A 25,562-nucleotide genomic window follows, 5' to 3' on the forward strand; every position below is an offset into this window, starting at 1 on the left:
CAATAAATTCGCTGTCAAACAGTCAGTGCTACAGCATTTCCTATTGCCAGAGAACGTGTAAAGAGAATTATCACTCTGCAATGTCTTCCAGTTTTCTCGAACGCTAGAGGGCGCTCCTGAATGAGTCCAAAATGAATGGGTTGATATGGAGCATTTCAGCGAAATCATAGTTTATTAATGCTTAAATATTTTTAATGTAAAAGACTGCAGTCATTTCCTGAACATGGAATACCAAAACAACATTTTAACACCGCTGGTATATTTTAAGAGCTTTTCAACTCGAACTATATGAGTTTAAAACAGCACCTCATGTAGGTCCATGACGTCAATGAGCGCGATCAGCCAATGAGCTGCTCCACTCGCCAATCAATCATCACGCTGTAGCAGGAATGCCCGCCTCCTGTTGCCCGAAACCCGTTTGCTGTAGTGACTGGACTGTAGACCATGCTGTCTTACCAGTAGTTCGAAGCTTTGCCACCAAACCTTTATTTTGAAACTGAACTATGGAAATTAAGTTCATACTGTGGAACTAAGCAGAAGGCCTAAGACAGCCAACAGGAAATCTGCATGTACTTGATTCATACATTCTACTGAATTACTTTAGAACACCTGTACAGGCTTCCAGCTTCATCCAGTGTATACAAACCTTTAAGAACCCTTGACCTGGGCTCATGTCAGAAACTAAGCAATGTGGGATTTGGTCTGGGCTTGAATTGGAAACTAATCAATATGAGAACTTGCAATAATGTTTTGAACCTAACCTTTAGTTTAAAATAAAAATTAGTTTGAATTAAAATTAATAATTAAAAAAAAAGTCAGCCTGTGCTCAGGCCTAATAGAGTGGTGGGATACTTCAAATGGCCAATGCTGGAAGCCAGCCTCAACTAGTGGCTTTGTGGAGCTGTGAATCCTTGAGCTGCATTGGTCTATGACGCTGAGCAAGGCTGGTCCAGGTCAGTGACTGGATGGCAGACGATGCTGCCTTGCCGCTCCTTCAAAGCAGTCCTTTATTTTGAAACTAAACATGGATACAGTTAATAGGAAGTCAACATGTACTTGACTGTATATTCTGCTAAATAACTTTACACAACCTGTATAGGCCTCCAGCTTCATCCAGTTAATACAACACTATGAGATATAGCTTCACCACATATGTGCTTTTTATTTAAAGAATATACATTTTTTCATATAAATCTGCATGCTAATTAAGAGGTAACCAGGGTAATTATACATTCAAGAAGCAATAAATATTCACACAAAATCAAAGTTGACTAACTTACAGATTACAGCCCCCCCAAAACACATGGTATTCTGCAACTGATCAAATGCAAATACACATTTGGGATGGACTGAATTATTATTCAGACAGTTGAGGAGATGAAACAGTCACCTATTCATAGCAATTCAGCTTTTAAAAATGTCCCAGCAGAGTTTAGTGTACCAAGGGAGGAAAGGCACTATTGAGAAATAAAAGTCAAAGACTTTGTAGATGTATGTGTACAATAAAATCAGCAGCAAGTAGGCATATATTTACTGACTAACCAATGAACTCTTTAAAATGCCCTTTTGCTCAGAGTTGGTTCAGTCTCATTTGGTAGACAAAGGTTCCTCCTGCTTTTCTTCCTGCTTTATGTAAGTAAATAATTTGTTGACTGAAATCCTCCAGTGAAGTTAATTCCTTGAATGTTTCAAACAATGCGCAAAAAGGTCAAGTCTGCTTCTTGCTGTCCCTGCCGCTGCTGGGTGGGTGACAGATAGTTGTGTCCTGAAAACTCCACTACATTAAGTGCTGTTTCCTCAGGGGATTTCCGTTCTTTCTCACGCCTACTTGTGGCTCCACTACTTGCCTTGGAAGTAATGGTTTGGCCCCGAAATAGTTGGGCCTGCTGCTGGCAGAGGCCAACCTTGCTGAGCAGAATGAATACATCGCCTCGAAAGGCTTTCGTGAAGATGGCATAGAGGAAAGGATTAGCACAGGAATTAAGTGGGTAGAATAGCACCAGCAGGATCTTGGAGTTGGACATGGTTATGAGTGGATGGTCCAGCACAGCTGACATGGCATAGAAAGAGATAGGTGCCATGCAAAGAAAGTCAGTGAAAATTAGTACAGCCATGCGCTTGGCTATGTTGGTGTCTTTGCTGGCTGAGGTGTAGTTGGGGTTGTGTACAGCACAGTATATCTTGAAGTAGCAGGCACAGATGACCACAAAGGCCACAATGTTAAGGACAAGCACAAAGAGGATGTAGATTTGGTCCACTAAGGTATGGGTGTCCATGGGCAAGCAGATGCTGACCTTCTGATAGCTGCTGACCCCTAACACAGGCATGAGGGCCAGCAGGAGGCAGAAGAACCAGCCACCAACCATGATGGCACAGGCATGGGACAATCGTAACTTACGATCTAAGCGCATTGCAAAATTGATGGCATGCCAGCGCTCCAAAGTGATAACAGTCAATGTGTAAACTGATAACTCACTGGCAAACACAGAGAAGAACCCAGCAAGGGTGCAACCTGGCCCTGTCTGCCAGTAAATAGCATGATTGTAGTACTCCGACTGTGTATAGAGGTCCACTGAGGCAATGAGAAGTAGGTAGATTCCCATGCACAAATCAGCAAAGGCCAGGTGGCACATAAGAAATCGGGAGACAGAGAGTTTATAATGGCTAGTGAGCAGCACAAAGAGCACCAAAAGGTTCCCCAGTACAGCCAACAGACTGACAAACCAAACAGATACTCTCAAAAAACTGAAGCCCATGATGTCCTCGCATGGGTTGAAGTCATCAGGAGCTGGGGAGCATGCCACCTCCTCTCCATCCTCACACACAATATAGTCATAGCGGCTGTCAAAGTCCTGGCTGGTGTCCCCCTGTGGATTCTTCAGCGTGTCCCCAAAGCCCATGTCATGGTCAGGATGCACACCAAAAGAGGCATGGTAATTTAGGTTACTGTGGAAGTCCTGATGGTCATGGGTCTCCATAAACAGAGTGTCACTAGTGTCGATGTCTTGGTCTACACTACCATGAAGGGCTGGCACTATGTGTGTGCCTACTGATCTCTTATGGTGCTGGTCGTACATGGCAGTCAAGTTACAAATTATATACTCCAGGAACCTGTTATTGACAGAAAGAGGAAATAAGATAATTTTGCCAGCAATAAAACTTTTAATGCTATGGAGATTATTCAAACATACACTGTTTTTGTCATAAAGAATAAACACTAAGCAAATATCCCTGGAATGAAAAAACATCTGATAATCCCTTAAAAGAAAACAGCTGATTTAGGCACACTATGTTAGCCAAAATTTAATACCCAGTGTAAACAGAAAGCATCACAAACATAATAGTTCATTTCTTCTCTTGGCATACAGCCATTGCATCATTTTCCCCCATAATTTAATCTACAAACCCTTTCTTTTTCTTAAGATTCTTGAAAGCACAGCAATGACTTGGATAGGTCAGATCGGCACTGATCAGATGCCTGAAGGTTATGACTGGAGGAAGCTTTTTGAGGGCCCAAACATTCCGAGCACTGAGTTCCCGGATTGACTCCAGGCCACTTGTTGGAAGGGAGGTGACGCCAGAGTCTGAAAGATCACTGCAAAGAAATGAAATTAGAGGGTTTAGACAAGGGTCAGGAAAAGGAAGACAGATAGCTTATTCTTTTGGGTCCTTATCTATGTAGACCATGGGACAACCTTTAGATTAGGGTGGATTTAATACAACATATACTGGGCAAAATGTACTGGAGCAAATATTAAAGTGAAGTTTATGTTTGGCAAGCAATTAAAAGATGTACATGGATAGTTATCAATTAATGTCATGTCTAAAAAATAATTATAATACATAAAGAAACATGTGCAAACACATGCAAATAGACCTTCTTCTCAATTTTCCTCATCTAAATATCCCATGAATTTATAGTCTTGGCTGCATGTTTACCTTAGACAGCAACAGGTCTTTTCTCTTATATCTAAAATCCTAGAGAAGTGAAGAAAATATTGTAAAAATAAAAAAGATCTTCAGTTTTTCACAGAGGTGTCTTCTTAACACATCATTGCAGCATGGGGAACACACTTTCAGCTAAGCATCTGATTTTGTCATTTTGAGATAGTTAGTCAGTGACTCATGGTTATGATTTCACTCTTGACCGTCTCTTGAGGGGCCTTGCTATTAAGTTATTAGAAAGCTATTTCAGCACCCCTCTTGTGACTGTAGCCAAGATCCTGTTTTGCATAAGGTTCATGACGGGATCATTCTAGTTTCATGCAAAGTTCAGACAGTTCTAATAGTATTTAACTATTACAAAGAATGATACCTCTCAATGCTCTTGAATCGAGGTTGACACAGCACCTCAAGTAAGCAGAACTTGAAAATCTGAGAACCATTACACATCTTGACAATCCCAATCCTAATTCAAATGCTTATTCAGTATTTGAATACAGTGCTTATTTGAGTAAAATTAAATCATATATACTTGAATATTTTACTTAGCCACGTTATTTTTAATAACAGTTACAAAAAATGTGTGTTAGCTTGTAAAATTCTTAGAAGCAACCATGGTTAAATCTCAGACAAAGATTCATTTCTGAAAGACAATCAAAGCAAAAAAATTATGCAGTTCAGGCACCTGATGTGTTCAGACAAATGTTTCTCAATGCTAGTGCTGGCCTTACCCATTTTAGCAATTTCACTGCTACGGACATATGCTACATTTGACTCACCAGCTAATTAGCAAGCCCTTCCTGATTTGAAATAGTGAGTTAGAGCAGGAAGAACAATACAATACTCCCTTAGGACCAGGACTGAGTACTGGTTCAGACCAGTGACTGTATGAAACAGCCAACAAGTACAAATACACTCACTGACCACTTTCAATTAGTGTATTTGTACAAGATTATGGAAATTCCACAATATTATGGAAACATTCCTATTAGATTCTGGTCCATGTTGACTGCATGATGGAATTGCTTTTTCAGGTGCACTTTCATGCTGTATACCTCGTGTTCTACCACATTGCAAAGGTGTTCTACTGGATTCAGACTGGTGACTGGGAAGGCCTGAAGAACAGTGAATTCATTGGCACGTTCATGAAACCACATTGAGATGACTTTTGCTTTGTGACATGGGAGTCAAACCAGTCTGGCTATTCTCCTTTGGCCTCTCTCATTAACAAGGCATTGCCATCCACAGCACTGCCACTCACTGGATGTTTTTTTTATTGCAATATTCTGAGTAAACTGTAAAGACTGTTGTGTGTAAAAATCCCAGGGAGATCAGCAGTTATAGAAATACTGAAACCAGCCTGTCTGGCACCAAAAACTGTGTCATGGTCAAAATGACCGAGATCACATTTTCCACACTCTGAAGGTTGATGTGAATATTACTTGTAAAATCTGCATGGGTTTATTTTCTTATATACACAATTGGCTGCTCGGTGAATGTATTTCAGAGCCAGTGAAGATCAGTGGAGATCATAACAATGCACATGAAGAACATACTTGATCAATTCGTTATCTATGTTTATTTTAAATGCAGTCAAGAAAATCAGTAGAACCCCTTAGGTAGCTTGTACAGAAGAAACTATGGATCCCTAATATAAGCAAAACAGTTACCATGATATTTTACAGTATTTTTCTTGTTGTTTGATAAAAACAAGCATAACAGCTCTTAAATAAATGTACAGCTTCTCCTTAATATGTTCTATTGTGAATGCCTTTTAGCGGGCTAATTTAACTAATGTAAAGTAATGTTTAAGGTGAGCTAATGGGCAGCATATTGAATTTTCTTTTTGTCCAGTAACTCAATAAACTATATAGTCTTTCTCTTACTATTTATTAATACTCTTACATGTAGTTAAGTGAATTATTGCTACAGGAGCAGTACTCTTACATAAGTAGGACTTTTCAGTACTCTTTCCACCCATGGTTGTGAACTGAACTATGGCAAATGATCAAAATAAATGAAAAAAATATCAGGGGAAATCTTATATATATATATATATATATATATATATATATATACACACACACACACACACACACACACACACACACACACACACACACACACACACACAACCATTTTCAAACCTCTCCTCGAAGAAGCCCAGTATTATATGTAGTTAAAAAGCAACTCCTGGTTTGACCAATCAGTGCTTCATTAAATTGTGCTCATGATGTAATTGATGATATTAACAAGTCTCTGTGGTGGCTGTGAAGGTGTCAAGGAAAAATACAAAAAAATAGTACAAATAATTCTTATGACACAAACACAGAAGAACAATGCACAACAAAAATGTGTGTAAAGGTTCTTTAGACAGAGAATTTAAACGTGGTCCTAAAAAAACTAATAGGTACTCACAGGAGCATTGGACCACTGATGGTTTCTGCAAACATGCTCTCTTCAAGTATGGTCAGATGCTTGTTTCTGTGGAGGTATCTACAGAGGGATGAAATGCAATGTTTTCATGGTCCACAATAGTGTCTCACCCCAGGTCCTCTGGGCCAACAAGACAGTCCATTGGCTCTTGCCTAACTTAGAGAATACCTGCATCAGGTATTCAGTGTTCCTAACTTGTTCTTAGCTTGATTCAGGTGGTGTAGGATCGTGGATAGAGCATGTTGATCATATGGTGGGCCCTAAGGACTGGGATGGGAAACACCAAAACATACTGCATTTTCTAATTGTGATGGCATATAACAGACATATAAGAGAATTTGAAGGTTAGTAAAACTGTCTACATAACAATGTAATAGGAAAAATCATAAGCACTGAAAAAAGTTCCTCAAGAATTTATACATAAAAGAGTTTTTGTGGTGACCCTTAATTCAATACTTATTTTAGGTTGATGCATAAATTGAATAATGCAATAATGTCACCCCTAAATAACCTTCCTAGGGACAAAACTACATTATCTGGCATTATTCTAAATTTGAAACACATATTTTACAATCTCTAAATCCAATTAAGATAATACACTTGTGTGTGTGTGTGTGGGGGGTGCTCTTCTGTACTGGGATCAGTCCTTTTTTTGCACTTGTAGACTGCCAATACAAACATGAATGTGGCAAAACAGAAAAGGAAAACCAGTTGGGATGCTCAGATATATTCCCTTTAGCAATAAAGGAGTGAGAGCGAAGGAAACAGTTCTCACAAAATTAATATTTAATATCCTGACTGGAATAATTGTGTTACTCAGGGGACAAAAGTTAGGTTAAAAGAATAAATGTATTTTGACTAAAGAATCAAAAAGCAAAGAAAAACAACCTCTCCACCTGGAGTGAGATGTGAATTGTTTGTCTGATACAGAATAATTTGTTGGTGGAATAATAGAATATGCTATTTTCATGTTTTATTTAGTTATCTAATGTTAGCATCACAAATGAAATATATTCAGTAAACCATCATACAGTCAAGATTTGAACAAAGGTTTAAACAAAAAGCCTTACACAGCATCTAGTTTTGTTCCATTGAAGGCATGGTGTTGAATTTTGGTAAAGCCATTACTGTACAACATCCTGTTGGGCAGAAATAAGTAAGTCAGCTTTTATTTTTACTTGATTGAGGCAACTTTTAAATAAAGACAGAAGCCAATGAACAGAAATAAGAGGATAATATATTAAGCCATGGTTTAATCACTTTTTTGTTTTAATCATGAACATTTTTCAGTTACTGCATCCCTCAAAACACTACAGTCTTGATGCAGGAGGTTTCATCAAGGGATCTTTAGTAAAGAAAATGGTTCTATATAGAACCACTAACACTCAAATTATCCTCTGTATGTTTGTATTATGAAATGGTTCTTGCTGTAGATGGTTTTATATACAACCTTTTTGAAAAGGGTTCTTTTATTTTTACAAGCTCGACATCGTCACAATAGAAGAACCCCTTTGAGTGCTATATAGAACCCTTTTCAAAAAGCTTCTAGAAGAACCCCTTTGAGTGCTACATAGAACCCTTTTCAAAAAGCTTCTATATAGAACCATCTACAGCATTCTGTATTTCATGATGCAAAGAACCCTTTGAAAGCTTTGAGCTATTGGCAAGGCAGCATGGTCTGCCATGCAAGAAAATGGAAATAGGGAATTTATTTCTATACTTACACTGTTAATACATCCTTGGTAATGCCTTGGAATGCATTGGCAGGAATTTCAGTGATGTAAAGATTATCAGTAATTTCTCTTCAAAAAAAGAATAAAAACAGAATTGCAATACGAAAAGTTCTTAGCATTTCCTAGTAATACTTTTGTCTATTTGAAATACTCTCATATTGTACAAATACGTTGAAGGTATAAGAGACATGAACTTGGAACTTGAAACAATGATCATAATACTATCATGAAATCACCACAAACTATAAATAAGTGTTTTATCATTTTCATTTGTTTTTATGGAAGTTTGCTTACAGCATAAAGAGTGGATCTTCAGAGTGGATCCTGGTTAGGTCAGGAAACATGGTGAGACCAGTGTTGAACAAACCTCTGCAACAATAATACTTCTCACATGATAATCAAAACAATAAATATTCTTTGCATTTTATCTATGTTAGTTTTCTCTTCATTATAGGGATCAGGACCTGATAGGAGAAATATACAATGCCTATGAGAATATGAGCAGAAAAGGCTATGAAAAATGTCTTTGTTTAAAAGAAGCAAAATTATGCAAAGAAAAAAAAACATTCTTACATAATTATTTGTACATAATTGTTTTCTCCCTCAAAATCAACTGAATTGTCGGATGAACTAGGAGGACAAAAAAGTTATGACTTCTTTTTAGTGGAAAGATGAATGATTTTTGTGTCATACACCATGACGCCTATTATATTCACCGAACACCTGCTGCTCCTTGGCTGCTGTGTTTCTTTGTGGCACCTGAAATGGAGTTTCTTTTTGAGAATTGTAAGAGTGATTAGATTTTCTGTCCCATCAGGAGGACTGACTCCCATTAATATGTTTGATAGTGCTAGAAGTGGACCTTACAGTTTTTATGTTCACTTCAAGGCCTGGCCACGACATCGCTGTTTTGCTCTCTCTCTACACTTCGATGGCCATCATAAACATGTTGAAGGATGTTCAATATTATGTTAAATTTTACCTATCTGTGAGTGACAAAAGTATGTGAACCTTTAGGATTAGCATATAATTTGTAGGTGAAATTAGAGCACAATTAGAGCACAGATTGTGCACAAAGGAGAGGAAATTCAAGATCACTGTTATGCTCCCCAGGAGTAGCTGACTGAAAAAGATCACATCAAGAGCAAGGCGTGTAATACTCCACGAGCAACACAGGGTACCTTTTAATTTTTAGGCTATTTTTGTCATTTGTATAATTTGGTTCTCTTTACTATTAGGGCTTGGGTGAAAATCTGAAGAAGTTTTAGATCAAATTTATGCAGAAATATAGAAAATTGTAAAGGGTTCACAAACTTTCAAGCACCACTGCATATATACCTATAGATCCCTAAATGTCCTAGATACATGAACTAAAAAATATTTCCAGAAACAGTATGGAATTCTGGAGTTGTTTAGACACCCAAAGGAAAGTATCCCAAGCCCACTGCTTATTTCTAGAGGTGTAATTTTTTTTAAATTAAGCCTTAATACAATACTTCTTGACTGCCCACCTGTCCGGCTGTTCACGGATGTATTCCTGACTGTCGACCTTTCCTGCTATCCGCTTCTGACCAGCTGCCCATGCCCCAGCTACTGCCACTTGCCTTGGACTAGCTGCACACTCTACATTGAAGTTTTCATGGAGTCCTAACCTTTACTACTACTACTACTACTACTACTACTACTACTATTACTACTACTATTACTACTACTAATAATAATAATAATATCATCATCATTGCTTGCATTATATATACTATGAGTATATCAGTACACATGAGCATAACAGCAGACCTATGTGATGTATAGGGTCCTCTTTTTTTGTCAAAAATTTGTAGATATATATGAATATATGAATATTATATATATATATATATATATATATATATATATATATATATATATATGAATTACGTATTATGTAGTAAATTTGTTACAAACAGTACAACAGTGTACAGGTGGCAGACAGTGGCTGCTTACACAGTGCCAGCAGACATGGCAGTACACATACACTCAAACACATGCTGGAATTTTTTTTTTTATCAACACAACAATACTATTTTACTTCTCAGTATTAGATTCATTTGTGTGAGAAGATGCTAAATGTACTGTGATGCGGCCACAATATGCTTGCACAGTCCATATTAACACTTCACAAATTCTGTTTTTAGCTGGATATTTATTTTATTTGCCTCTGTACTGCACTATTTTAAATCTGTACTCAATCAATTGGTATGGGTAAAGCACATATTGTCAGGGTATTTTTTTTACATTTCAGGTTTACCACATAGAAATTACAGCACATTTATACATAGTAATACAATGTTCTTCAAACGAAGTTTGAAGGAAATAGAATTAGTCCCTTTAACAAATTATAGTGTCAAAAAGGCCTGCAAAATGTGTGTGAGAAGACGCTACGTAAAAAACTTTTTTTATTTGTAAAGCCATTTGAAAATCATGGTATAGCTCATGAAGCACACAAATATTGGCAGCAGAAAATAATAACAGATACATTTGTGAATATGTGAGTATTTTTTTGAAAGCTGACTGAAAGATTGAATTTTCAGATAAAGATGTTGCACAATCTGACATAAGTCCTCACATAAATTCATTTGGTACATGAAACAGTTGATTTAAATTAAAATGTTATTCTTCATATTGAATTTATATCCAGACAATATTTCAACTCTGTTCAGTCATTCTATAAACAGTTCAACTCAGTAATTAGAACCTAAAGGGGCAAACTTTTAAAATGCATAAATGAAAAGCAAAGCTAACGCATATTTGGAAAAGTGGTGAGCCTTGAACCATCCTCACTCATAACAAACTCAGCCTTCACTGGGTGCTCCTTTTATACCCAGGCATGAATCACCTATTTAATGTTTTTTGAAACATTTCACATTTTATATTGCCCTTATCCTAACTTTCATTTGCAATTTACCAACTGTGCCAATTTTGCAATTGGATTTGAGGTTGTGGTTTGTGGTGACAAAATTGTTAATTAACATTGAGTTAGAAGCATTAAATCAGTGTGCACATTATGCAGTTAAATTTCATAAAATTCAAAAAATATTGAACACATTCTCACCTTTTAGGTTACAATAGAAATGGTTGTAAAAGGTAAAACTTCTAAAAGGTCATCTTCTACAGACAACATACTGTATGTGTGCACATTTAATGCACATTACTGTTTTATTTTTTTGTTTGTTTTTTATTTTTATTTGCCAAATTAAATATATTGGGGAAAAATACAATATGACTTATGCAATCATTAATTCAGCTAATAAATAAAAAACACATTGATTGGAATCAGAGTCAGGGTAATGTGGTGTAATACATAACAGTAATATAATTACTTTCCCCTATAACAAAGTACTAAAACACATTACATTTTAAATTCTTGTAATCAGTTACTGATTTAATAAGAGTTTTGTTACTTGTGTTATTTATTTGTATTTAAAAGAATAATCTTAATTACATATAATGCATTTAAAACAAATGTTATCTATATTATCTATGCCTGGCCTGCAGGTGTGCTACCTGCTTCAGCTCACTGGGGCACAACCTTCTACTGCCCCAAACTCAACAAGCAATTTGTCAATGCATCTAATCATGTTAATAAACACTACATGGGCAAAACATTGTGGACAATCCCTCCTAATTACTGAGGTCAAGTGTTTCTGCCACATTCATTGTTAATGGGTATATAAATTGAAGCATACAGCCATACAATCTCCATAGACAAACACTGGCAGTGGAATGGGTCATACTGTGACTTTGAATGTAGCGCTGTCATAGGACATGCAATTTCTACTCTGCTTGATCTGCCTCAATCAACTGTAAGGTCTATTATTACAAAATGGAAGCATCAATGTCAAAAACAGTACATACCTGAAGCAGTAGACCATGCAAATTTACAGAGCAAGGCCACCAAGTGCTGAAGCAAAAGTTGCATTACTTGTGCAGAATTCCAGACTGCATCTGGAAGCAACATCAGCACAAGAACTGTGTTGCAAGCTTCATGAAATGAGTTTCCATTGTAAAACAGCCGTACACAAGCCTGGGGGCGTCTTCATGTTTTAGGAATGGGAAGTCCAACAAACTCATACATGTGCGATGGGCAGGTATCCACATACTTTTGGCCACATAGTGTATATCTCTACATGTTGAAGAAGCGTATGCCTCAATCTTGCTTTTCCAGATCACATAAAATTTTTATTCAAGAACAGATCCGTAAACTTTCTAGGTTTACAACAGCATTAAACAATTGTAATTTAATGTTCATATAGTTGTTTTTCTCCAGCTTCACAGGCTCTCAAACTTGAAGTAATAAGTGATTTGTAATGGGTTACTTTTTTAGGTGACCACTCCAATGCTATTTGCAGTACAACAAAAATTTGCAATACAAAAAAAGTTTCACAACACTTAATCTCATTGCTGGCCTCATTATGGCATTCGCAGTATAAAGAACATTACCCATGTAGATTACACATAACAATTTCAAGATAATAAGTAAAATAATAGTTTTCTCACAAGTATTTTAAATTTGGGAGATCCTTGAACGCCTCAGGACTGATGACTGTCAGACTTCTGGTGTTTCTTATTTCTCTGAGAAAGAGTAAACAAGAATGACAATATGAAAAACAGACATAAGATGACAAGTATGACTAACAATATGATTACTGCTTGCATTTCCTCTCAAACAAATCTATAAAACTCATCAAACCCAATACATCAATAACTAGAAGTAGAGGGATTGTGAATGAACCTAAAATTGGCTTTACAAAGCCAACTTTAATCGTAACTAATATGACTAGTATACTTAATACATATAATAAAGCATGACATATATATCAAGTACACATTAGAAGTGATTTAGTACAAATTAGTGGTTCCAATGGCTGTTTTGTGAAAATATAGTTTTAGTATAAAACAAGCATTGTTCAGTGCAGGCATAATTTGATGAAGCACTGTTTCAACACAGAATTAATGTTTTGAAGTATACTTCATTGAAGAACAGTTAACACAGAGGTAACATAGTTTGTTTGACATACCTTGCAAAAGGATAGTTATTTCATAAAATGAAGTGTGAAGTATATCATATCAATTGGCAACTATGATGGAGAATACTTGTCAAATCATGCTAAAAATTTGTTAGTAAAAAGTAAAATGTGTCATAGAATTAATTTATTCATTATTTGCAACTGTTCTGTGATGTCTGCACAGAAGGTGTGTGACTTTGGTTGGGGTGAAAAATGCTGAGAAGCAGCTGGAGTTGTGATACTAATAAAGTTGAAACTGCCCCTCTCTGAAGGATGAAACAGTGAGCAAAGCCTGCTCGATATTGTCCAAGGTTTGAGAACCTGTCCAGAGTGAAATGTGCAGAGAAAACTACCAACTCTGAAATAAGGTTGTCTGGGATCCTCTGAAACATGTGGGAGCTGAAGTTGCAAAGTCTATATTTTGCAAAGTGAGGGATTTATGTTTTTATAGCTGGATTTCATCCCTTGTATAAGTTATTTGTTTTCTTTCTTTTGCAAGAAACTTTTCAAGAAACTTTTCTTTTGCAGTGAAAAGTAGCCTTATATCCATTTTTTTCTGAGAAACTGACTGGCCTAGAACTTTCAAACTTTGAGTTGTATTGCTGATTGTTCCAGATGCAGGCCATTCAGTTTCGGCTTTGCAAGGACCAAGGTACCTTGGTGGGTTATTGCCTCCTTAACCAAACCACATCACCTTCATGATTGATAGCCACTCTCTTCTGGTGTTTAGGAAACTTCAGAACACAAGTATTTAAGCACCTTTCTATACAGCATCATCACCTCTCTGGTGGCATTCTGCATTCCTGTTAGCTTTCAAAAAACATACTCACTATTTTACAGATTGATTTGTATTCCATGCCTGAAAGATAAAATTCCTTTGATTGCCACCTTATCAAAGTATCCTTTGACCACATACTTATCAACATGTCTATATAGATGTTTGTCTCTTGTGTTTCAGAGAAGATACCTGCTTCTGTGGTGTGGGAAATGGAGCTGCGTCGGAATATTACCCTTGGATGGGAAAGAATTTGGGGCAATACTTTGTACTGTTCAATAAATCTTGTTCATCAGTGAATCAATTTTAAGCTCATCCTCGGGGCCTACACTAACGAAATGCAGTCAAATAAAATTTAACTGATGATCTATACTACTATTTATGCAGCGGAAAAGCAGTTGGCACAATATTAAGTATGTTTCTGGAGTGCCCCACTATTTCAACTTTCAGTTACTTTTGTCTGTTTCACTGCATCTCAGTATATTGAGCTTCACCTTCCTTGTTTCTTTGAAATGATGATTAGTGATCTCTCATTGCTAATCGATACAATGCAAAAGTTTATGCACCCAGCTTTCATCTCAGTGACTCAGTGGTCACAATACCAGATATCACAATGATCCATTAGTAACACTCATCAAGTAGGATGTCATAGCAACCACTTGAAATATCATAGCAACTGCCTAGATATAACCTAGTGACTAACTGAAATACCATAGCAGCAACCTAGCAACCCCCTGGGATACTATAACACCTACCTAGCCACACCCTAGAAACTACCTGAGATACTATAGAAACCACCTAACAACACTCTAGCTACAGTGAGCTAGGTAGCAGCAAAGTTAACTCTGGTAAAGAAAACAGTTCAATACTGTAAAAAAGTAAAAGAAAATAGCAGTCTTCAATGATTTGAGTTATCTATGGCTAGCACTGTAACATGTAAGATTCTATTTAATTAGCCTGTGCCTTGACATGCTGTCTGCTGTCATAATAAGTTAAATGGGAGGTCAGTAGTTTTGTTGGATTGTGAATGCTAAAATGAAGTAGTCTAGTTGGCTAGCTAGTAGTGGTAGAGGCAGTCTTTCTTGATTTGCACAAGGCCTATGACACAGCATCAAATACTTTCTACATTTTATTAAGTATGTGTGGAGATTCAGAGATTCTGGTATACCCATGGGACCAGTGTGGTACAAGCTGCTGCTAATTTATTACAAGTTTTGGATAAAGCTGCAAAGTGGCTCAGTAATTCCAGTTTGAATGTTAATAAGACAGTCACTATGTGCTACCAGAAAAAAAGGAGGGATTAACCTGAAAATGTGATAAACAGTATGAAGATGAAAAATGTGAATAGTAAAAAAGATAAGATACATATACCTGGCCAATGTTAGACATAAATATTTTATATAATTTAATAATAAATTAAAAAGTTGTGATGCCATGCAAAATGTAAATAAAAACAATACAATGATGTGCAAGTAATTTAATTCCTCTATTTAATAAAAAGTCAACATATTGTATTTAGAGAGTATTTGACAGTGGTAATTTCCTGGCTAAAATGTTTATGGGTTGTTTATGAAATAATTAAAATTGTTCACAGCTAAACAATTTGTAAATAACTGAATGCAATGATGTGCAAATCATTTAAACCCTATATTTATTTAATCTAAGTTAGCACAGGGCATTTTTACCACTGTTTTGCATCACTTCTTCTTTTAACAACACTCCTTACGTGTTTGGGAACTGAGGAGACCAGTTGCTGTTCTGAAAGTGAAATGTTTTTTTCCGTTCTTACTTGATATAGGATTTCAGCTGCCCAACAGCTTGGGATCTCCTTTGTCTTATTCTTCACTTCATCAAATGTCTGGATTGACATGGCTGGACTGCAGGCAGGCCAGTTTAGTACCCGCACTCTTTTACTACGGAGCCATGCTGTTGTGATATAAGCAGTCTTGGTGAAATAAGCAAGGCCTTACTTGAAAAAGACATCAACTGAATGGCAGCATATGATGTTTCAAAACCTGTAAATATCGTTTAGCATTAATGGTGCCTTCACAGGTGTGCAAGTTACTCATGCCATTTGCACAAATGTACCCTTACCTACAGGACGTAGCATCCAGGATTTCCAAAAAGAATTTCACATTTTGATTTGACAGGACATTTTCACCTTCTCCTCAGTAGGTGATAAATGTTTATATATGGCTTCACAGACAATGGTTTTCAGACGTGTGAGCCCATGCAGTGATTTCCATGGCAAAATCATGTATGTTTTTAATGAAACAGAGGGCTTGAAGATCATGGGCAGCCAATACTGGTTTTCAGCCTTGTCTCTTGCAGAGATTTCTTCAGTTTCTGAATTACATTGTGTACTGTACATGAATAAATCCCCAAGTTCTTTTCTGTTTTATGTTGAGAAATATTATTCTTGAATTGTTGCACTATTTGCCTGTGCAATCTTTCACAGAGTGGTGAACCCCTCCACATCTTCACCTCTAAAAGACTTTACGAGTCTTTTGTTGCCCCGTCCCAACTTTTACGTTTTTCTGGCATCAAAATGGGCATACATTTTTCAAAAACAATAACATTTCTCAGTTTTAACATTTGATATGTTGTCTTTGTATTATTTTCAAATAAATATATATGAATTATTTGCATGTCATTGCATTCTGTTATTTACATTTTGCACAGTGTTCCAAACTTTTTTGGGAAATTTTGTACAATGGAAGCATCTAGAACTTTCTTTTATTGTGTGTCCTGTTAGTGTCAGGCAAGTAAGTTAGATGTGAACTATTTGAATTTCATACACAACCCATAAACATTTTTGCCAGGAAATCACAATAATATCAATAATATCGCCACAGTCAAATATTCTCTAAATACAATATATAGCATTTTGTTGACCTAATTATGTATTCAAACTATTAATTGTTCATTTAGTTTTTAAGGTTATCCAGATTATTCATAATACTGCACCCTCATGTTTGAAGAACTTTGTTCAGCTTGCTCTGAGAATCAGTGCAGAGCTAGAGGATCTACCTCCAGGGAGCAGTGTAGTATTCATGTACAAGCTACCCCTTTCTTTTCATTTAAAGCTTTTAAACAACAGAATGCATTACCTACTGATTTGAAAATGTATGTGAACCTTTTTCTTGTGAAACAAACAAAAAAAAGATATCAAATCAATCATGTTGTATGCATTTGGGTTGGTATAGGAGATAAGCTTGGGGGTGTAAGTGAGCCATATATGTGATTGAAATTGAGGGTTTTATTGTATTTTGTTTTTGTATTATTGTATTGTTTTGGGTTTTTAGTATTATTCATATGTTTACCTGCAGGGACTGCAGATTGAAATTAATACAACAACAACAGCAATAGCAATAATAAAATAATAATAAATTATCTTATTATTAATAAATTATAATAAACACCTCTCTCTCTCTCTCTCTCTCTCTCTCTCTCTCTCTCTCTCTCTCTTTCTTTCTTTCTCTTTCCCTCTTTTTCCACTGGTTCGCCCCTTCTGATTTAATGTGATGCATTCTGGACTTAAGGCATACTGGTTAGAAATTATGTCTGACTTTTGCCAGCATTACGGAACAACACTATGTCACAGGAGCAAGGTAGCTGCAGTTTTCGGAGTGAGCCACTGCAGTTGCTCTCTTTCTGCTTCGGGAGCTACAGCATGGCTTCGTGATATCAGAACATCACACTTCTTGGCTAAAATCTCCAATGACAAACATGAAATGTGCGTCATGTATGTTATGTTTCCATTCTTGACCATTTCAAATCTGTGTTCTTATATGGTTATCTCTCCCAAAGGGGCTGTCATTTGTTTTATTAACTCCTTCTGGCAGCTCATAGTTTTACATATGGCCACCATACACTACAATCTTTATTTCCTGTAATTACCAGTAAATTCCAGGAATTTGTTATTTTCAAAGAAATACTGGCCTTCTAGATTATAATTTATTCTTTAGATTTATCATCACCTTCCTAGCAAAATGGTTACCTTTGTAATTATGTTATTTTTATTTTATTCTTAAGTATATGGTTATATACTATATAAAAAACAAGAAGAAATAAAAACATTTAAAAGTGTGGCTCAAGGAGGTATTCCATGTGTAACTGTTTTGCCCCCATACACTTTAACCCAGCGCACTAGATGCTTTCATAAAGCATGAATTACACTTTTGAACAGCACATGCAGGTGAAGTAGAATGTTATACGTCCATCATCACCCCCGCAAGTCATTAGTATGTTCATGTTATCAATCAAATGAGCCATAGTCAGGCTAAGTCAAAAGCATCCACTAAAATGGCAATGGTGACATCAATAAAATACTATCAGAAGTTTTAAGCAACATCATCTAACAATTTTACCATTAACATGATTTTGACCATTTTAATCATTTCCATGGTACATTGGCTTATAATAGTGAGAATGGCGTCTCTGTCATTGCCACTACATCCCCGGAATTCCTGCTGAAGCGCTATGTAACTTTGGAGGAGCAGGCACGAGAACTCTCATGAGAATGGCACCATATCACACACCAAAAACTATGGCTCTTCGGCTAGCTGTATAAAGAGGCCAGCTCAGTATTCCCTGTATAGACGACATGGCTGCCAAAAGATCAAAGATGTTGTCAGAGGAAGCAAGGAATATCTGGCTTTGACAAGAGACTACTGGGAAAATGAGCAAAACTCTGACAGCAGTGTGTACATCCTACCAGTATTATTTATGAAAGATTGCAAGGTTGTAACCTTATCTGTGTCATCCCTGTCTCACTGGGTTTTGTAGCTTTTCCAGAAGCTTAAAGTTACCAAATCTGGAAAGCAGAACAATGTATTTCGTGTATTTGAAGAAAACTCATCTGTATCTTTCCATTTTCCAAAGCAAACAGGTTTTTGGCAGTGTGATGCTAGCATTATTGCTACTAAAGTCAGATTGGTTAATGAACTGAACAGCTCACTGGCTGAGTGAAGCAGTTTACACTCAATGCCATCATGAATGTAGGCAATGTTATAAAGTCCTATAACTGGACTCAGTTCAGCAGCACTTAAAAATGTAACAGCATTGTTACAATACTGTAGCCTTCACTGCATTGAAAGAGACTGGAGCTTTATTATCCAGCTGTTGCTGTGCATAAGCAGGGTTTTCAACCTGGATGTTTTTTTTTTCCTTTTTCTCCTTCACTACACATTCTCTGATACCATCACTAGGATAAACATCACTCTTACTGATTTGTCTCTACTCTGTCCTTGAGCCAGAGACTTGGAAATCGATCAAAATCCAGCATCCGATGCGCTCAAAGGAATTGAGGAGAGAGGGTGCTTCCAAAGTGAGGAAACATATGTATTGCTGCACAGAAGACTTTCTATCACATGTGATGTCCTGCAATACAATATTCTCAGCCACCCCTGTGTTTTTTGCAAATGAAAACAGTCACTAAGGGGGCACTGTGAAAGGTTGATGCAAGCTAATAAAACTGTTAATGCTGCTGTTATATATTTTGAGCAGTTTTAAACTCTTTTCTAACAGTACCTGTCAGTGAGCACAAACTGCTTCACCAATCAGCTCACCAACCAATCACTCAGTAGCAGCAATGAAGCATCCTACTGCCTAAAACCTGTTTGCTCTAGAAAAATGATAATGATAAACACGTTAACATGTAAACTTTATTTAATTTTTTTGTGAAAAAATCCTTCTAGCTTTCAAAAACTGTCCCTGCACAAATGGTTAGAAACAAGTTTAAGTTCATTCACCTTCAATCACTGAGGCCTCGCTCGTGTGCACCCTCTTTTTGCTGTCATTTACTATTAGCAATGTTCCTGGGACATAACACGTCCTAGTTATTCTGGCTCATCCCTACTCAAAAGTGTACATTTAATTTTTTTCTTGACTGATGCTTATGCATTAGTATAATAATATTTACCTTTGCACAGTTTATTAAACTCAAATTCAAGTGCTACACAGTCATGTTTATTCTTAGTTAATTTAGCAATATATCAACAGCTAAAATTTACATAGATAGACAGAAGAGCGGTATGGTTTTTGTGACAAATAAAATCCCATTCGTGGTAACAGGCCAAAGAAGCAGACTTACCATGAGCTACTTAAGATTGAGATTGTGAGACTTTGGTAATAAAAAAAAGTTTTATTCACCCATTCTTTGTAAACTTGTATACTCCCCATATTCCTAAAGTGACTTCTGCCAAACAGATATGTTGCCATTACCTTGCACATTTTAACTGTGTGGTTTGGTGCGGTGCCCATTAGCTAGCACCATACAGGTTCATTTGTCCGCAGTGCAGTTTATATCTGTAATATTACAGTTTCAAATCAAACAAAGGTTCCCAAGGTTGGGATACAGATCGAGCATTATATGAAGGAAATAATGTGGGTAAGGCGTGCCTAAGTTGCAAATAACGAAAAAAATGAGACGGAGGCAACTGAAAATCAGCCTGCAATTGAGCAAAGCTAAGAAGACAGCCCTCCTTAAAAAAATCACAAAAGGAAACGAGGCCATGTTCATGCTGTACAGTAAGGAGGAAATAAATGATTGTCCAAAACAGGTAGCAACATAGAGGGAGATAAGAACTTAGTGTTGCCTAAATTGGTACCAAATACAGAGTGTAGATCTGACCACTGGGTTGTTTACTTTACCTACCAGAGACAGTGGCAAAGACGTAAAAATGAGAGCAGGAATAGAAGAGTTTATCATAGATGAATGTTCTAATTTACACCATAATGTTTCAGGGCTCTTGATCCAAAGAAGAATTCTATGGATATGTACCGACCAGTAGTAAAAGCGGAGATTTGGGAGAGCCAGTCCACCGTCTGATCTAAATTTTTGCAACAAGGATAATCCAATTCTAGGTGATCTGCCATCCCAAATAAAGTTAAGTTTCAAGTAATCAGTTAATCTAATTCAGTAAAGAACATTTTGGAAAGAACCACTGGGAGAGTTTGAAATAAAAACAAAAATTCAGCCAAAACATTCATTTTCACAGTGTTGATCCTGGCAATCATAGACAACGGAAGGGATTTCCACCTTAGAAAATCTCCCTTTAATTTAGATATTAGAGTATCAAAATTAGTGCGGATAATAGCTTCTAGTGAATCAGTAATAAAAACACCTAAATACCTGAACCCATCATCTGAGAAATGAAAAGGTATATGTGTTCTAACCATAGCTTTGGCCAGTGAATTTACAGGATAGCAGATACTCTTCTGAAGGTTCACTTTATACCCAGAGAAGGACCCAAAACCTGATAAGGTACAGTTGTGATCAAATTTATTCAACCCCCACTGAAATAAAGTGTTTTGGCTAGTTTGACATTGACTTTGATCATTTCAGTCATCTTATTTACAATTATATCAAAGAGGCACTTATAAATTAGACAAATATAACATAACATTTATGATGAAATAACCACAAATGTCTTTTCTGTGCTCACATCATTATCAGTTTTATTCAATCCCCTAGTGACATTATTTTTTAGTACTTAGTACAACATCCTTTTCCAGTTATGACATCTTTCAAGCGTGAAACATAGCTTGACACAAGTGTCTTGCAGTGACCTATGGGTATCTTAGCCCATTCTTCATGGGCAAAAGCCTCCAGTTCAGTCACATTCTTAGGCTTGTGCGCTGCAACTGCCTTCTTTAGGTCCCAAGGGAGTTTCTCAATTGGATTTAAGTGGTGACTGCGATGGCCACTCCAGAATGTTCCAGCCTTTCATCTTCAACCATGCTCTAGTGGACTTGGATGTGTGCTTCGGATCATTGTCCTGTTGGAAGGTCCAACGTCTCCCAAGCTGCAGGTTTGTGACTGACTCCATCACATTTTCCTCCAAGATCTCCTGGTACTGAAGGGAATTCATGGTACCCTGCACACGTTGAAGCTTTCCTGTACCGTTAGAAGCAAAACAGCCCCAAAGCATAATTGACCCCCCCGCCATGCTTCACAGTAGGCAAGTTGTTCTTTTGTTCATAAGCCTGGTTCTTCCTCCTCCAAACATAGCGCTGGTCCATTGGCCCAAACTGTTCTAATTTAGTTTCATCTGACCACAGTACACTGTCCCAAAACTTTTGTGGCTTGTCCACATGACTTTTGGCATACTGCAGTCGACTTTTCTTGTTCTTTGGAGTCAGCAAAGGGGTGCGCCTGGGAGTTCTGGCATGGAGGTCTTCCTTATGCAGTGCGCGCCTTATTGTCTGAGCTGAAACATTGGTGCCCACATCTGACAGGTCTTTTTTCAATTCAGGATCTTCTTTCTGCCATGACCAGGTAGCGTTTCCACTGTGCCCTTTAACTTGAACTTGCGAATGATACTTCCGATAGTGTCTCTTGGAATATTTAACAACTTTGCAATCTTCTTATATCCATTGCCATTCTTGTGAAGAGAAATAACCTCTTCGCGTGTCTTTTGGGATCATTCTCTTGCCTTCACCATGCTTGTAAACACACCAGTAGATGTCAAAAGGAGCTGAGTATCACAGTCCTTTTAAATCTGCCTAATTGGTGCTTATTATGCTTGATTGCTGTTTGTTGACATCCACAGGTGGTTTTAATACCTGATTGAAAACACTGGAATGAACCTCTGTTCGTAAGAGTGGTAGTCGTAAAGGGGTTGAATAATTGTGTCAATGAAGAAATCACAAAAAGGCCATTTAATACTTTATGACAAAAACAAATGATGCTATTTTAGTTGCATTTAGTTCTTTAACAAGTCCTTGTAAGATTTAATTATGAACGCAATTACAAATGTGCACTGAATTCCATAAAACCCTTCACAGCATTGGGGGTTGAATAAATTTGATCACAACTGTATTTACTATGAAAGGAAGGGAGTTAGACAAATTTTTGTTAGCTACAAATAAGAGTAAATCATCGGCATAAAGTGAAACCTTCATTATAGTGCCCATGCGTTGAATACCTTGAAACTGAGACAAAGTTTTCAATGCTAATGAGAGGGGCTCTATAGCCAGAGAGAACAATAAAGGGGACAACGGACAACCTTGTCTAGTTCCCCTAAATAGAGGAAAATATGAAGATTGCATATTATTAGTATGAACAGAGGCACGAGGAGCACTATATAATAGTTTCACCCAAGAAATGAACATAGGACCAAAACCAAATCTGCTTAAGACTTCAAACAAATATGGCCACTCCACTCTATCAAAAGCTTTTTCTGCATCTAATGAAATAACAATTTCTGGATGATCTGCAGAGCCATCCATTGATATCACATTGAGCAATGTACGAACATTATAGAAAAGATGACAGCCTTTAATAAATCCATTTTGGTCAGATGAAATAATATGGGGGAGAACAGATTCCAACTGCAAAGCTAGTAGTTTGGCTAAAATTTTATAGTGAACATTGAGCAGGGATAATGGTCTATATGAAGAACAAAGTGATGGATCCTTGTCTTTCTTCAAAAGAAGAGAGATGGATGCCTCAGTCAGAGTGGGAGGTAATATCCCAACTGCTAAGGCCTCATTGTAAACTTGTAATAGAAGAGGGGCAAGCTTGGTGCTAAATTTTTTAAAAAATTCAATAGGAAATCCATCTGGACCAGGCGCCTTTCCAGACTGCATTTTAGAAATAGCTGTAAGTATTTCATCTAGATGGATAGGCGAGTCAAGATCAGACACCTGTGCAGAATTAACTGTTTGGAATGATAAACGATCAAAAAATCTATTTGCCTCAGGATCGTTATTAATTGACTCAGATGTATATAGCTTTTTGTAAAAGTCCTGAAACACGCGATTTATTGACAGAGGGTCTGTGCACATGTCACCATTCTCATCCCTAATTTGTGAAATTAATCTAGCATTGGTAAAGCCATTTAGACGATGAGCTAATAATCTTGAAGGCCTATCCCTACTCTCATAGTATTTGCTACGGGAGTATAAGAGAAACCGCTTCGTCTCCTTAGTGGTCAAAAGGTCGATCTGTAATTGAACCTCGGCACGTTCCTTATGCAAGGATGGTGACGGAGAAACAGAATTGAGATAATCCAGGTTAGCAAGCCTGTCAGTGAGATTCTGCAGATCATTTCTGTTTTGTTTATTAGAGTGGGTTGTGTAAGATATAATTTGACCGCGCAAATAAGCCTTAAGAGTTTCCCAGAGAAGAGCTGGAGAAATAGTGCCATCTGCATTAAGATGTAAGAAATCATGTATAGAAGAAATAATATAGGTCCAAAAATCATCCTCAGCTAAAAGTAAAGAATTAAGCCTCCAGAAAACAGTATGATGGGAAAAATCTGAAAAAATTAAATCTAGTGAAAGAGGGGCATGATCAGAGATGATGATCGAGTGGTAATCAACTGAGGATATGTTCGGAAGAAAAGAACTGGAAATAAAGAAATCAATACGGGAATAGGTGAATTAGGGACGAGAGTGGAGGCAGAACGATCTAATACTGGATCAATAACAGAATTCAGATCGCCCCCCCATGATCAAAGAATGGGTGTGAAGGGATGGAATAGAGCAAATTATTTTACGCATGAACTCAGGATCATCATAATTAGGTGCATAAAAATTTACGAGTAATACCGGTTTATTTAGCAATATGCCTTTTACAATTAGCCACCTCCCCGTTCTATCAGGAATAACCCTCTCCATTACAAATCAAGTTCCTGATCTAATCAAAATAGCAACTCCTCTGGTTCTGTAGCTATAAGATGAATGAAAAATCTCACTCATATTGGCTATCCGCAGTTTAAAGTGGTCAGAATTGCTTAAATGTGTCTCCTGTAAAAAAATCACATCAGCTTTCAAACGCTTCAAATGTGCCATAACCCTGGATCTCTTAGTAGTATTATTGAGGCCATTAACGTTCCAACTTACAATTTTTAGGGACGCCATAGAAAACTAGTTGTAAAAGATAAAATAATAATGAAAAAGACAGTACCTCGGGGAAAGGGAAGATAAAAAATAAAATAAAATAAAATGAAAACTATGGAGAAAAACACACACCCATATAACCCACCCCACGGAACACTGACCACACCCACCCATTATATCAACTATTTCAACAAAGCTCAAACACAGAGCTATCCCAGACTTAAATATACTTCTGGTAACCTAGCAAACCTCGTCAGGGAGTCCAACAAAGCAAAATATATACAGTCAATGTGCAGGATCAATTTCTGAATTTAAAGTCTTACTATGGTATTACACATAAAAGTATAACCGCACCAGTTCCAAACCGTTTCCAAAATCAGCCAGCGCGCAAACCCCGCACGAACTGTTCTGCCTCTTTAGGACAGTCAAAAGTCTCACTCATTCGCCATTAGCACTAATGCGGAGACGTGCAGGATAAAGTAGTCCATAACGTACCCCATCCATTGAACGTAGTGTTTCGCACGCCGTTGAATGCCGCTCGTGCCTTAGCGACCCTCGCAGTATAATTCGGGAAGACGGACAGAGACATACCTGAAAATAACTTTCGGGATTGAAGCCTGGCCTGTTTGAGGATATTAACACAGTCTTTGTAGTAATGGAGTCGAGCAATGATCGGACGAGAAGGTTGACCGGAACTCGGCTTTGGGGCCAGTGATTGGTGTGCGCGGTCGATTCGTGGCAGATCAGGTAACTGGAGCGCGTCTTTGAGCAGTGTAGATACATTAG

At 37.1% G+C, this 25,562-nt stretch overlaps 1 protein-coding gene across 4 annotated transcripts in view; it reads right to left on the reverse strand.

Annotated features, from left to right (window-relative positions):
* Positions 1 to 1,138: 1,138 nt before the first annotated feature.
* tshr (thyroid stimulating hormone receptor) overlaps positions 1,139 to 25,562 on the reverse strand; it is a 56,583-nt gene continuing 32,159 nt past the window's right edge. For 3 of the 4 annotated variants that reach the window (XM_017684613.2, XM_037537399.1, XM_037537400.1), the window contains 7 exons: positions 12,645 to 12,719; positions 8,406 to 8,480; positions 8,103 to 8,180; positions 7,449 to 7,517; positions 6,361 to 6,438; positions 3,407 to 3,595; positions 1,139 to 3,111 (listed from right to left, as the gene is read on the reverse strand). In XM_017684613.2, the coding sequence (XP_017540102.2) occupies positions 1,689 to 3,111; positions 3,407 to 3,595; positions 6,361 to 6,438; positions 7,449 to 7,517; positions 8,103 to 8,180; positions 8,406 to 8,480; positions 12,645 to 12,719 (1,987 nt within the window). In that variant the 3' untranslated portion in view covers positions 1,139 to 1,688. Of the gene's footprint in view, positions 3,112 to 3,406; positions 3,596 to 6,360; positions 6,439 to 7,448; positions 7,518 to 8,102; positions 8,181 to 8,405; positions 8,481 to 12,002; positions 12,093 to 12,644; positions 12,720 to 25,562 lie in introns of all 4 variants that reach the window. The other variant, XM_017684615.2, reaches the window with a different exon arrangement.

Source organism: Pygocentrus nattereri, chromosome 4 (genome assembly GCF_015220715.1).
Source record: "Pygocentrus nattereri isolate fPygNat1 chromosome 4, fPygNat1.pri, whole genome shotgun sequence".
Lineage (NCBI taxonomy): Eukaryota > Metazoa > Chordata > Actinopteri > Characiformes > Serrasalmidae > Pygocentrus > Pygocentrus nattereri.